The 15,501-nt window shown below is 50.0% G+C and overlaps 2 protein-coding genes across 2 annotated transcripts; both read right to left on the reverse strand.

Annotated features, from left to right (window-relative positions):
- Positions 1 to 415: 415 nt before the first annotated feature.
- On the reverse strand, positions 416 to 4,589 carry tm2d2 (TM2 domain containing 2). Its single transcript, XM_068738583.1, has 4 exons — positions 4,264 to 4,589; positions 3,840 to 3,927; positions 3,651 to 3,766; positions 416 to 1,556 (listed from the first exon to the last, which is right to left on the reverse strand). The coding sequence occupies exons 1-4, from the start codon at positions 4,572 to 4,574 to the stop codon at positions 1,343 to 1,345; spliced, it is 729 nt and encodes a 242-aa protein (XP_068594684.1). The 5' UTR covers positions 4,575 to 4,589; the 3' UTR covers positions 416 to 1,342.
- Positions 4,590 to 7,403: 2,814 nt separating this feature from the next.
- LOC137918003 (T-box transcription factor TBX3-like) lies at positions 7,404 to 10,500 on the reverse strand. The gene is made up of 7 exons (XM_068760746.1): positions 10,190 to 10,500; positions 9,847 to 10,114; positions 9,582 to 9,710; positions 9,402 to 9,482; positions 8,838 to 8,937; positions 8,460 to 8,734; positions 7,404 to 7,463 (listed from the first exon to the last, which is right to left on the reverse strand). Exons 1-7 carry the CDS (start codon positions 10,498 to 10,500, stop codon positions 7,404 to 7,406), a joined length of 1,224 nt encoding a protein of 407 aa, XP_068616847.1.
- Positions 10,501 to 15,501: the final 5,001 nt, after the last annotated feature.

The raw sequence follows: 15,501 nt of genomic DNA on the forward strand, positions 1-15,501 counted from the left end.
CATGACTGTGTCACACTCCAGCTACATCGGTCAATAATCAACCGAGATATTGAGGAACACATTGAAGCTCCGTTGACTGTAATGTAACCAACAAATCGGTCGGATCCAGGGTCAGATCCAGGGTCGGATCCAGGGTCGGACCCACGGTCGGACCCACGGTCGGATCCACGGTCGGATCCACGGTCGGATCCAGGGTCGGATCCACGGTGGGGTCCGGGGTCGGATCCACGGTCGGATCCACGGTCGGATCCGGGGTCGGCACCGCAGCTGAAGAATGTTCTAATTATTTATGAATTTAGCTTGAAGACATGCAGCACTAAAAAAATAAATAAATACAGAGGCGTCCGGACGCAGCATCTGTGGTAAATTACAAATGTAACAAATATTTATTTTAGGACTATATCAGAATCAGAATCAGTTTATTGTCAGTGAGGGTTCACAGACTGACTTTTTCTCGGTGAAGTCGCGCTAAATGTAACAGTAATGACTAAATACAAAAACATACAAGTACAGACACATCACTTCTCACATTACCACGTCCAGGCTCGTAAAACGAGTCAACGTCCTAAAGGACTAAAGACAACAACCTATGAAAGCCGCGCTAGCCTGCACCCGAGGAGACACTGAGGAGGACAGCTCTACGGAGCCGCAGCACGGACAGGAAGCTGGGCTTTAATCAAACACAGGAAAGGTCTGCAGTAGAACATCTAAATGCAATCTTTATTGACAAAGAACATCTATTCCTCCGTTTCCTCTCAGACATAAAAGGCGTTTTGCTTTTAGTACATTTGAGGAGGAGCAGGCTGCTGGAAGCATCTCAAAATAAGACAAAAAAAAGACCCTTTTCTGACTCGGCACCGAAAAGCATCATGCAAATAAGAAATGGATCGTTGGGCGAGACGGTATAAAAGCTTCCCGAGAGACGTCAGTAGTACACGCAGTACTCCACGAGGCCCCGAGACCCAGGGTCAAAGGGGTCAGTCAGTCATCAAATGGAGTCAAAGAAAAACAATTTCTCTGATGTTGCACCAGAGCATCGCCGTCTACTGCATATTCATCATGTGTAGTTCCCAGCAGTAGCAGTACTGTGCGTACTTGCGTATTTTATTGTTTTTTACATTTATAACATTTTTAAATAAACAGAACTGTCGCTGTTAAAAGTGAGAGCTGACAATTCGGTAACAAGTCGAGTCCCCGCCGCTCTGCTGACGGAGAGGACAATAATCATTCTCATTCGTCCTCGGGAGGAGGTCCGGGGGGGTCCGGTTCTACCAGCTCACAGATCACTATCCCCAGCAGAGGGAGCCGCTTCCCCGGAGGGGCGGGCCGTGTCTGGCCGGTCTCAGTAGAAGGTGCACCAGTTACTGGAGTCGCTGGGCATCAGGCCACCAGTGATGAGGAGGATCAGGTCCACAAACCACCAGATGCCGAGGCCTCCGAGGGTGAGCAGCTTCCCCACGGCGGTCCCCGTGTGGCCCAGGCAGAACCGATCGACCCCGAAACAACCCAGGAAGAAGGAGTAGAGCAGCGTGGTGATGAAGTAGTGGCCGGTGTACCTGTGCGGAGCAACAGGAAGAGGGTCAAAGGGCATCGGGCAACGGTCGTTTCAGGACTACAGAGTCATCGGTGGACAGTCTGAACCTCATTGCTGCTGAACGTGAGAAGCTGGAAGGAAAAGGATGGGGGGGAAAGTAAACACTGCCCCCTAGTGGTCAGAAAGCCTCGTCCAAGCCGGAGGCCACTGAGTCTTATGAGTGGTTTATAAAACCCTTCTGTGTAATCCTGCTAAGACACATCGTTGTGAGGAACGCTCAGAACGGAGACCCCTCACTGCACTCGCTCCAGGATATAGACCCCCCCCAACCCCCCTTCTCCATTGTGTAACGGCTGGGCGAAAAGCGACAAAGTCACGACTCCCGTTGTAGCGCACGGAAATGCACAACAGACACACAAAAGCTACTTCACAACGTACACAATGTTAAATGTTGCTGCTCGTCCAGCCTTCGTTTAGGAGACAGGAAACATGGCAGAGAGGGGAGGAGCAGCGGTGTCATATTTCATCCATACAGGAAACAAAAAGCTCTCAGCGAGATGAGACATGAGACATTTCTGAAACACTGTCGAGGACAATATCTCAGTGAGATGAGACATGAGACATTTCTGAAACACTGTCGAGGACAATATCTCAGTGAGATGAGACATGAGACATCTCTGAAACACTGTCGAGGACAATATCTCAGTGAGATGAGACATGAGACATTTCTGAAACACTGTCGAGGACAATATCTCAGTGAGATGAGACATGAGACATTTCTGAAACACTGTCGAGGACAATATCTCAGCGAGATGAGACATGAGACATTTCTGAAACACTGTCGAGGACAATATCTCAGTGAGATGAGACATGAGACATTTCTGAAACACTGTCGAGGACAATATCTCAGTGAGATGAGACATGAGACATTTCTGAAACACTGTCGAGGACAATATCTCAGCGAGATGAGACATGAGACATTTCTGAAACACTGTCGAGGACAATATCTCAGTGAGATGAGACATGAGACATTTCTGAAACACTGTCGAGGACAATATCTCAGTGAGATGAGCCTCCATGTGAATGTGGAAAACATCGAGACCTAAAGCTCGAGTTTAAAACAATAGTGTGCTCAACAACGCAGGAGGAAAGCAGAGGGGACACAAGAGACACAAGAGACACAAGAGACACAAGAGACACAAGACTAGTCAGGTATGTTCATTTACGGGCAACATTCCAACACACGAGTTACAACAGAACTCCCGTTCCCGTTGGTCCGGGCGGCGAGCGGCGAGCAGCGAGCGCTCTGGACGCGTCCGTCTCACCGCCGTGTCCCGAGCGCTCTGGACGCGCCCGTCTCACCGCCGTGTCCCGAGCGCTCTGGACGCGTCCGTCTCACCGCCGTGTCCCGAGCGCTCTGGACGCGTCCGTCTCACCGCCGTGTCCCGAGCGCTCTGGACGCGTCCGTCTCACCGCCGTGTCCCGAGCGCTCTGGACGCGTCCGTCTCACCGCCGTGTCCCGAGCGCTCTGGACGCGTCCGTCTCACCGCCGTGTCCCGAGCGCTCTGGACGCGTCCGTCTCACCGCCGTGTCCCGAGCGCTCTGGACGCGTCCGTCTCACCGCCGTGTCCCGAGCGCTCTGGACGCGCCCGTCTCACCGCCGTGTCCCGAGCGCTCTGGACGCGTCCGTCTCACCGCCGTGTCCCGAGCGCTCTGGACGCGCCCGTCTCACCGCCGTGTCCCGAGCGCTCTGGACGCGTCCGTCTCACCGCCGTGTCCCGAGCGCTCTGGACGCGTCCGTCTCACCGCCGTGTCCCGAGCGCTCTGGACGCGTCCGTCTCACCGCCGTGTCCCGAGCGCTCTGGACGCGTCCGTCTCACCGCCGTGTCCCGAGCGCTCTGGACGCGCCCGTCTCACCGCCGTGTCCCGAGCGCTCTGGACGCGTCCGTCTCACCGCCGTGTCCCGAGCGCTCTGGACGCGTCCGTCTCACCGCCGTGTCCCGAGCGCTCTGGACGCGTCCGTCTCACCGCCGTGTCCCGAGCGCTCTGGACGCGTCCGTCTCACCGCCGTGTCCCGAGCGCTCTGGACGCGTCCGTCTCACCGCCGTGTCCTTACTTGATGCAGGGAACGTTCCCTCGGATGAATTCTCTGGGTCCAGCACACTCGATCTCCTCCAGGGCCACGCAGACAACCTGCGTAAGGTTCACCTCTTTCTGGGTCTGGCCGCCCCACTAGAACACAGAACAGTCCATAAGCCCAGCGGAGGGTCAAAGGGCACAGAGCGCTGTTAGGCCGAGGCCGCACCCCGACGCAGCCGTGGCGCGCCTCCTCCAGGGCGCTGTGGTTTCCTGCGTGGTCGACGGGCTCCTGGCAGGAGACGAACTCCTCGGGTCTGTTTCACAAACACAACGACAGCAGAGCTCGTTATTCCAGAAGCAGCCGGACCGAATCCAGAGACTCCGGGCAGGAGTCTGGCCCGTTTCTGAGTGTTCCGAGCTGACAGCACATTTCCTGTATTTCTGTTCAAAGCTCGCAACCGTCCAACGCGGAAATGCTGTTTTAGCTTCATCCGGTTCTACTTCTTACAGAAACACGAGAAAGCATCAGGTTGGTCTTTACGCTGCTTTGGGTACTGGACGCAAAGCCTACTGTACGTAACTAGCATTAGCACACATGCTAACGATAGCATTGTAGCAAGTCCTCGGCACCGGATCTCCCCGTTACTTACAGGTATTTGCAGAGGACTACCGGTGACGGTGGCTTGTACTCCAGCGCGTCGGTATCGGCGGGGATCTCGAGCGTTCCTCCGGGCGGCTGCTCGCTGAACGGGGCCGACGTAGCTCCCGGATCAGGGAAGCTTCCGGGAGTCTCCGTCGTTGATGAGTTTTGGGATTCAATTCCTTCCAGACATTGTAAGAGAATCACCGTCAACAGCAGCAGGAACTGTCCGCACAGCAGAATGTAGCTAACGGAGACCATCGTCACCCTCATCGTACCGCGGTAACCCCCATTTAACGCCGCTTCAGTTAGCGGCAGCATCCATCGAGCTCATATCCGGGTCGCTGACTTATGACGTAATAAGGACGCGCGAGAAGGAACGGTAATGCTTTTTTTATTAATTATATTTTTAATCGCAATAAAACAAGTTAATGATAAAAACAATTATAAATGTAGTGTTGCGTATTTACTTGTGTAAAGAAGACAAAGGTTGTAAAATGGCTGCTTGTTACGAGCCTCAATGTTCTTACAAGCGGTTCCGTCTGTCATGTGTCAGAAGACCAATGTCAAATGGAGTCAAAGAAAAACGTTTAAAACAGGTTTGAACCACACACTATTTAGGTATGTTTTTCTAACCATTTAAAAAGGAGCTTGAAGTCGTCTTTGTGTACCGGAAACGGAAGCTACGAGCGCTTGTTTTCATCGAAGCCGCTCAAACCGGAAGTGGATGCGCATCCTGAGCGACGCTTTAGCAGCCCGATATTACAGGAATGTCACATCCAACCTTTTGAAAAACCTTAACCTGCCATTTTTCTTTATAATTTATGTACATACCGGGTTGTTTATTTAAATCAATAAAAAAAAAATGTTTTCACACCGGGAGGAGAGCAGGACCCGCTGGACCCTCGGGATCCCCCCCGGAAGAGCTGGAGGAAGCGGCCAGCGACCCGGCCCCGGATAAGGGTCTGAAAACGGATGGACGTTTTCACATTTTCATAAATCTGCCTATATTGTCAATATTTGTTATCCATTAAACCTTTTAAAAACGGAATGTGAGCAACTTGAATTATCCAGTATCTGTCCCGGCTGCTTGTCTGAGGCGTTTCTGCACAGCTGCAAACAAAACTGGATTACACAGAGAGGCTGCTTTGTCCTCCATATTTGTATAAATGAACATTTTGATGGCAAAGCTTGAAAATAAAATAAGAATTCTACATCTCCATGGTCGACATCAATCACCCCCCCCCCCCCCCCCCCACCCCTAACCCTAACCCTAACCCCCCCACACACACACACACAGAGTGAAGTTGCTCTTAAGGAGAAAGAATGCTTTATTTTTGTCAAACAAGCAACAACAAAATGATACGTTACTGATTCAAATTAAAACACATTTTTCTGCAAGTAGCTAACTGAATTTATATACCGCTGCTGAATTCCCTAAATTTATTTATTTATTTGAAAGGATAAAACCCCTTGAGATGAAACCATCTCGTTTTCAAGAGGGTCCTCAATCAGAACAACAAAGATACTGCAGAGCAGACATGCAAAAAACAAACAAAATAAAAAAATACTCTCTCCTTGCACACCAACACACATCCACGCACTCGAACAACACACATACAAACATGCACACGTGGCTCTCTGTCAAAATAGTAATAACAAACTAAAATAGCAGTTATTACATGAGAAAATAAGATAGCAACACAAAGTTAAAAGCAGTTGCAAACATTTTGAAAATGTAACAATAGGGCATTTTTAAACAGATTATAAGATTTTATAGAGCGGATGGATGATGGAAGACTATTCCAATCAGCAGGAGCTTTGAATCGGAATGCACATTTCCCTATTTCCTTTTTAATCCTCGGAACAACAAAGAAGGTTTGGTCAGCATGACGTAAACTATAGGAAGAATGAAAATAAATAAAATATTGTTTCAAATAATCCGGATAACTGAGGTTATTGCATTTAAAAATAAGCTAATGCTTCACCCTACTCCTTTTCGGACATGTTGTTCGTATTATTATTGTTGTTTTGACTATTATCATTGTTTTCGGTTTGTTTGTTTTCTATTTGTCTTTTTAAATTGCATGTTTGAAATAAAGCATTCACATCAAATCAAATCAAAAATAAACAATAACCAGTGAAACTGTCGTCTGCAGGATGGAGTAAGCAGGACAGTCGCTGGTAAAGCAAACAGTGGTGGGTTCTGAAGGGCAGCGGAGAATGGATCTACACAGACTAGTATAACATTTAGTGATTTAAGAATTGAAGCTGTACAGTTTGAAAAATGAATCACAGTAATCTAATCTAATATAATAAATGATAATAAACGAGGGATTCAACCGGAATGCCACTTACACCATTAAAACCTAAATACACATTTGTTTAGCCCTTACCTTAAAATATGATGTAAAATAATGAAATATATTCATCATCATTCTAATCAAAGGACAGGATGTCTGACTCTACTTGTACTGTAATACATGCTACTGTGTGACTGTACTTGTACTGTAATACATGCTACTGTGTGACTGTACTTGTACTGTAATACATGCTACTGTGTGACTGTACTTGTACTGTAATACATGCTACTGTGTGACTGTACTTGTACTGTAATACATGCTACTGTGTGACTGTACTTGTACTGTAATACATGCTACTGTGTGACTGTACTTGTACTCTAACATTCTATCTAATAAATATATTCATCATCATCAAAAAAAAGAATTATAACTTTTTTGGAAAATGGCTGATCTTCTATAAAGAAAGTGGGAGAAAGGATTGTGGAGGTGCTCCTTTATCTGCTTCTACATTATAATTAAATGGCTTTAATGGATGCATTGATCTTCTGAAATGGAAATCTGACCAGTAGTTTCTGGGCAATACTATAAGCAAGCCAACAAACAAACAAATCTGGTGAAGATAAATATAACAGCTGATGCTAAATCTAAAAAAGAAAGAAAACATTCTAATGCCTAAAAGCATTGCCTTGTTTGTATCTGAGAGGGGGACTTTGAGTCACGACCTCTTTAGTAACGGTTTCTTTTTTAAAGGCGCAAACAAAATGGCTGCAGCTCAGTGAAGATGATAGAACGGCATCGCAGAAGACATGAAGTCAAAAGTCAGGCTCGGAGGGGCGTCTCAAAGCGTTCAGGCATGAAGTCCCTTTACAGTGTGACCTTTGGCCACCCTGAAGCACGTCTCCTCACACTGGGAAGGTTAATGGGTCGAAGGTCAAATAGCACATCACGCATTGTCTGAATCCAGAAGCGCCTTTAATTCAGCAGCAGCTAATTTACAATCCGTTTTACAGCGCCGTGATTCTTAAGTCGTCTTTGCAGTGAAATGACATTTTTACACTGTGTAGACGTCCTTTTGAATCGATTCGGTACCGTTCCGGTGGCAGAACGTCCTCTCAGGGGCTTTCACACCGCCTGGGTCTCATTTTGACTGCAGCTGATTTCAGTTTCGGGTCCGCGGTCTGCTTCGGGTGGGATGACCAAATCTGCGGTGAGATATGTCCACCCCCCTCCACCACCCACAAGAGGAACGCATGCTGAGATCATGGGACATCTGAAGTAGCCGCCGCCATGGAGGCCTGGGCAGGCTCTGAGCGCCGGCGGGACGACGCAGTGAGCCGACGCTGCTGCTAACCGGGAGCAGGGAGATAACAGCAGGCCTCCGAAGGGCGACAGGCTGGCCAGCTCCCGTTTGTGGAAAACAAAATACACACGATCAATTATTGGGTTCATCAATGAGCGGAATAAACCTGTAGAAGCAATATGATGGTGTAAGACATATATAAAAATATATATTAAACAGGCAACCAGTGCAATAATGCAGGTTACTATTAATAGATTATATATAAATGTACACCTTTTCTCCTTTTCTACCTGTTTTTTAAAACAAGCACTCGTCTTCTCCAGAGAATTCTGTAACGCTGTTTTGCCATAAAGACAAACCTTTCTTTATTGAACGGTTACTTAAATCTGAATTATCCTTTATACTTAAATCACTACAGTTTGCATTCATTCAACTACAATTGTATATATTGATATTAACTAAGTACGTTCCTGAGCACGATACACTGAGGTGTGATTAGTACTAAATCGTGCACCTTCCTTCCCATCGCTGTTCCGGTAACAGCCCTAGTATCGGACGTGCCTGCCCTGCGTGTATTTGGTGTGTATTGATCGTCTGCTCTACCTGCACCAGGTGCTGCCGAACGCCAAAGGGGAACCCCGCTGCTGCAGCCAGACCCATTCCACACGGCAGCACTCTGTCCGTGGGGACACAGCTGTGCCAGACGTCGGACGCTTTCGTTGGGGGGAGATCATCGCACCAGTTGCACCGTTGGTCCTTGTCTGGCTCTCGTGTTTGGCAGCAGCTCGCTCCGCCAGCCCGAGCGCCGACATCAGGGCTTGGTCCGGCCCCCAGCGGCGTGGAACCCTCGTGATGATCCTCAGCGTGATCGTGTTTGTCTGGGAAACCAAACCGAAATGTGGGACCGTTGCTTTTGGAATCGTGACAAAGTGAAACGATGGACAGGTTGTGGAGTGTTTGTGAAAAACATCGTTTCTCTACCTGAGGATTTGGAATCGTCTGAATATCGCGCAGAGGAATCTTTTACCGGATGTGAGTCAGCCAGACGCAGCTCCTTAGATGTTTGGGATGAAGGCTGCAGCTTTCTGATGACATGAAAACAACTGACTGGTCATCATGTGAAGAACATTCACATCTGTGAAGTTATTCAGGTCAGACAGGAGACCTGCCGGAAACATGATTAGAAGCTTCGTTTTTGTCTTCTATCATTTAATCTAATTCTCACTAAACTAAATTGGGAGAGAAAAAATGATTCGTGCAGCTGTTTGATCTTTTCTAACGTGAGATGCAACATTTTTACATTGGATTATTTTAAATGCCAAAAGTTTCAGTAAAGTTGGGAGGGTTGTAATGCTGGAAAAGGGCTTTGATGTTATATTAGACTGAACATTTAAGTTTATTATCTGCTTTGATCCCACTCACAAATCAAATACAACACTGAATTGATAGAAGAAACTTTACAGACATGTTAATAATATAAATATCCCGCTACCCTAATCATATCAGTTTATATTTTTATTCTTCTGGGTGAGCTGCGCGGCTGACTCGCCTCTTTTCGCGTCTTCCATTCCCCGTGTCTCGGAATCCCTTCGCGAAAGGATTGTTGTCTATTTTCAGCTGCGTGATCTGAAGCAGAACGTTTCACTTCTTTGAGGACTGGAAGCTGCGTTTTCTGTTTTCTGTTTTCTCCGTACCGTTAGTCCGTTCGGCGCAGGAGCGGCTCACCTTGTCGTTCTGGTAAGCCGTGACCGCGATGAACTCCGTCTCACGGAAGACGAACGTCCGGAACGTTCTGTCGGGGACCCTCACGACATGAACGCGGGGCTGGTATCTGTGCATGGAGCTCAGAACCGTCTGCAAATTAACACTGATTCATTAAATGTCCCAAATACGGCAGTAAATGGAAAATCAGGATACTTTACTGCGATATTTCTGTTGTTGACTGACTACCGGATGACGTCACAGCTAAAGAGTCTAAACCGTAACTCACAGATCCGTGTTTCTCTGCGGCGTCGTTGGTCAGCTTGAGCTTGTGGAAGTTGACCCCTTTGGACATCCACTGCGCGCCCGTGGCCGGACTGTCCGGGTGAAGGTACATGCGCTTTGGCACCTCCGGGTCCGCCGTGCCCGCCACCAGCCACCGGGAGTTCTGAAACTTGTACCGGCACTCATCCGCGCGCACGATGTCCATCAGAAGAATGTATTTGGCTTGTCTGTCCATCCCCGCGCATCTGGCCTTGAGCGGGGGGGACATGCGCCTGCAGAGAGAGCAGCTGCGTAAAGCACGGAGCCGTCCAACCCTTCCGTGCGTCGTGCGTAAGTGTCAGACATACCTCCCTGATTTCGTAATAACCATTTCAGTGCCGTGTTTGTGGAACTCCCTCCAAAGGTCACTGGCTTCCAAATACACTTTGGGCTCATCCTCTGTCACTTCTCCTCCCCCCGGAGCGTCGGGGGGGCTGCGCGGAACCGAAGGTTGCTCCGACGGGTCGGTGCTGGCATCCAGACTGGGATGGGACGATCCTCGAGCGGAGAGCAACGGTGATCCGGCCATGATGGTCCCGTGAGGATCCATATCAGCGGCTGTTCTTGGGAATGCGCACGGAACCGCGACTGGGACGCACAGCCCCGGGGGGCTGCGCATGGTCGCCAAAGAAAAGAAATCCACCTTTACGCGTAGCTCTGGTTGGTATACACTTTTATATTAGTTGAGAGCAGCTGGATACTCCTATCTGCATATTCTCAAACACTCAAAACATTAAAGATAAAATGTTTACTAGTTTTGTTACATCTGGTCTGAGGCAGGTTCTGCTCTCCGTCCTGTGCGCACCGGAGTCTGAGTCTGAGTCCATGCTGGTTTGTTCCTCGGCATGATTGGACTCAGCAGTGGGCGGAGCTTTCAGCTATTGCATTTATGACACCCAGCAGTGGGCGGAGCTTTCAGCTATTGCATTTTTCGTGCAGGAAAAAACGAGACGGTGTGAAACGAGATGGAAAAGAGACGGAAACGAGACGGTGTGAAACGAGACGGTGTGAAATGAGACGTGTGAAACGAGACGGTGTGAAACGAGACGGTGTGAGACGGTGTGAAACAAGACGATGTGAAACGGGACGATGTGAAACGGGACGGTGTGAAACGAGACGGTGTGAAACGAGACGGTGTGAAACAAGACGTGTGAAACGAGACGGTGTGAAACGAGACGGTGTGAGACGGTGTGAAACGAGACGATGTGAAACGGGACGATGTGAAACGGGACGATGTGAAACGGGACGATGTGAAACGGGACGGTGTGAAACGAGACGGTGTGAAACGGGACGGTGTGAAACGAGACGGTGTGAGACGGTGTGAAACGAGACGGTGTGAAATGAGACGGTGTGAAATGAGACGTGTGAAACGAGACGGTGTGAAACGAGACGGTGTGAGACGGTGTGAAACAAGACGATGTGAAACGGGACGATGTGAAACGGGACGGTGTGAAACGAGACGGTGTGAAACGAGACGGTGTGAAACAAGACGTGTGAAACGAGACGGTGTGAAACGAGACGGTGTGAGACGGTGTGAAACGAGACGATGTGAAACGGGACGATGTGAAACGGGACGATGTGAAACGGGACGATGTGAAACGGGACGGTGTGAAACGAGACGGTGTGAAACGGGACGGTGTGAAACGAGACGGTGTGAGACGGTGTGAAACGAGACGGTGTGTGAAACGGTGTGAAACGAGACGATGTGAAATGAGACGGTGTGAAATGAGACGTGTGAAACGAGACGGTGTGAAACGAGACGGTGTGGGACGGTGTGAAACAAGACGATGTGAAACGGGACGATGTGAAATGAGACGTGTGAAACGAGACGGTGTGAAACGAGACGGTGTGGGACGGTGTGAAACAAGACGATGTGAAACGGGACGATGTGAAACGGGACGGTGTGAAACGAGACGGTGTGAAACGAGACGGTGTGAAACGGGACGGTGTGAAACGAGACGGTGTGAAACGAGACGGTGTGAGACGGTGTGAAACAAGACGGTGTGAAACAAGACGTGTGAAACGAGACGGTGTGAAACGAGACGGTGTGAGACGGTGTGAAACGGGACGATGTGAAACGGGACGATGTGAAACGGGACGATGTGAAACGGGACGGTGTGAAACGGGACGGTGTGAAACGAGACGGTGTGAGACGGTGTGAAACGAGACGGAAACGAGACGGTGTGAGACGGTGTGAAACGAGACGGTGTGAGACGGTGTGAAACGAGACGGTGTGTGAAACGGTGTGAAACGAGACGGTGTGAAACGAGACGATGTGAAACGGGACGATGTGAAACGGGACGGTGTGAAACGAGACGGTGTGAAACGAGACGGTGTGAGACGGTGTGAAACGAGACGGAAACGAGAGGGTGTGAAACGAGACGGTGTGAGACGGTGTGAAACGAGACGGTGTGAGACGGTGTGAAACGAGACGATGTGAAACGGGACGGTGTGAAACGAGACGATGTGAGACGAGATGGTGTGAGACGAGATGGTGTGAAACGGGACGGTGTGAAACGGGACGGTGTGAAACGGGACGGTGTGAAACGAGACGGTGTGAAACGAGACGGTGTGAAACGGGACGGTGTGAAACGAGACGGTGTGAAACGAGACAATGTGAGACGGTGTGAAACGAGACGGTGTGAAACGAGACGATGTGAGACGGTGTGAAACGAGACGGTGTGAAACGAGACGTGTGAAACGAGACGGTGTGAAACGAGACGATGTGAAACGGGACGATGTGAAACGGGACGATGTGAAACGGGACGATGTGAAACGGGACGGTGTGAAACGAGACGGTGTGAAACGGGACGGTGTGAAACGAGACGGTGTGAAACGAGACGGCGTGAGATGGTGTGAAACGAGACGGAAACGAGACGTGTGAGACGGTGTGAAACGAGAAGGTGTGAGACGGTGTGAAACAAGATGGTGTGTGAAACGGTGTGAAACGAGACGGTGTGAGACGGTTTGAAACAAGATGGTGTGTGAAACGGTGTGAAACGAGACGGTGTGAGACGGTTTGAAACGAGACAATGTGAAACGGGACGATGTGAAACGGGACGGTGTGAAACGGGACGGTGTGAAACGAGACGGTGTGAGACGGTGTGAAACGAGAAGGTGTGAGACGGTGTGAAACAAGATGGTGTGTGAAACGGTGTGAAACGAGACGGTGTGAGACGGTTTGAAACGAGACAATGTGAAACGGGACGATGTGAAACGGGACGGTGTGAAACGGGACGGTGTGAAACGAGACGGTGTGAGACGGTGTGAAACGAGACGGTGTGAAACGAGACGGTGTGAAACGGGACGGTGTGAAACGAGACGGTGTGAGACGATGTGAAACGGGACGGTGTGAGACGGTGTGAAACGGGACGGTGTGAAACGGGACGGTGTGAAACGAGACGGTGTGAGACGGTGTGAAACGAGACGGTGTGAAACGAAACGGTGTGAAACGAGACGATGTGAAACGGGACGGTGTGAAACGAGACGTGTGAGACGGTGTGAAACAAGACGATGTGAAACGGGACGGTGTGAAACGAGACGGTGTGTGAAACGGTGTGAAACGAGACGGTGTGAGACGGTGTGAAACGAGACGATGTGAAACGGGATGATGTGAAACGGGACGGTGTGAAACGAGATGGTGTGAAACGAGACGGTGTGAGACGGTGTGAGACGGTGTGAAACGAGACGGTGTGAAACGGGACGGTGTGAAACGAGATGATGTGAAACGGGACGGTGTGAAACGAGACGATGTGAAACGGGACGGTGTGAAACGAGACGATGTGAAACGGGACGGTGTGAAACGAGACGGTGTGAAACGAGACGATGTGAAACGGGACGGTGTGAAACGAGACGGTGTGAAACAAGACGATGTGAAACGGGACGGTGTGAAACGAGACGGTGTGAGACGGTGTGAAACGGGATGGTGTGAAACGGGACGGTGTGAAACGAGACGGTGTGAAACGGGACGTGTGAAACAAGACGGTGTGAGATGGTGTGAAACGAGACGATGTGAAACGGGACGGTGTGAAACGAGACGGTGTGAGACGAGACGATGTGAAACGGGACGTGTGAAACGGGACGGTGTGAAACGAGACGGTGTGAAACGAGACGATGTGAAACGGGACGGTGTGAAACGAGACGGTGTGAGACGGTCTGAAACGAGACGATGTGAAACGAGACGGTGTGAAACGAGACGGTGTGAAACGGGATGGTGTGAAACGAGACGGTGTGAAACGAGACGGTGTGAAACGAGACGGTGTGAAACGGGACGGTGTGAAACGAGACGGTGTGAGACGGTGTGAGACAGTGTGAAACGGGACGGTGTGAAACGAGACGGTGTGTGAAACTGTGTGAAACGAGACGGTGTGAGACGGTTTGAAACGAGACGATGTGAAACGGGACGATGTGAAACGGGACGGTGTGAAACGAGACGGTGTGAAACGAGACGGTGTGAAACGAGACGGTGTGAGACGGTGTGAAACGGGATGGTGTGAAACGAGACGGTGTGAGACGGTTTGAAACGAGACGATGTGAAACGGGACGATGTGAAACGGGACGGTGTGAAACGAGACGGTGTGAAACGAGACGGTGTGAAACGAGACGGTGTGAGACGGTGTGAAACGGGATGGTGTGAAACGAGACGGTGTGAAACGGGACGATGTGAAACGGGACGATGTGAAACGGGACGGTGTGAAACGAGACGGAAACGAGACGGTGTGAGACGGTGTGAAACGAGACGGTGTGAGACGGTGTGAAACGAGACGGTGTGAGACGGTGTGAAATGAGACGGTGTGTGAAACGGTGTGAAACGAGACGGTGTGAAACGAGACGATGTGAAACGGGACGATGTGAAACGGGACGGTGTGAAACGAGACGGTGTGAGACGGTGTGAAACGGGACGGTGTGAAACGAGACGGAAACGAGACGGTGTGAGACGGTGTGAAATGAGACGATGTCAAACGGGACGTTGTGAAACGAGACGATGTGAAACGGGACGGTATGAAACGAGACGGTGTGAAACGAGACGGTGTGAGACGAGATGGTGTGAGACGAGATGGTGTGAGACGGTGTGAAACGGGACGGTGTGAAACGAGACGGTGTGAAACGAGACGGTGTGAAACGGAACGGTGTGAGACGGTGTGAAACGAGACGTGTGAAACGAGACGGTGTGAAACGAGACGGTGTGAAACGAGACGATGTGAAACGGGACAATGTGAAACGGGACAATGTGAAACGGGACGATGTGAAACGGGACGGTGTGAAACGAGACGGTGTGAAACGAGACGGAAACGAGACGGTGTGAGACGGTGTGAAACGAGACGGTGTGAGACAGTGTGAAACAAGACGGTGTGTGAAACGGTGTGAAACGAGACGGTGTGAGACGGTTTGAAACGAGACGATGTGAAACGGGACGATGTGAAACGGGACGATGTGAAACGGGACGATGTGAAACGGGACGGTGTGAAACGAGACGGTGTGAAACGAGACGGTGTGAGACGGTGTGAAACGGGACGGTGTGAAACGAGACGGTGTGAGACGGTGTGAAACGAGACGGAAACGAGACGGTGTGAAACGAGACGGTGTGAGACGGTGTGAAACGAGACGGTGTGAGACGGTG

Source organism: Brachionichthys hirsutus, chromosome 4 (genome assembly GCF_040956055.1).
Source record: "Brachionichthys hirsutus isolate HB-005 chromosome 4, CSIRO-AGI_Bhir_v1, whole genome shotgun sequence".
Classification (NCBI taxonomy): domain Eukaryota; kingdom Metazoa; phylum Chordata; class Actinopteri; order Lophiiformes; family Brachionichthyidae; genus Brachionichthys; species Brachionichthys hirsutus.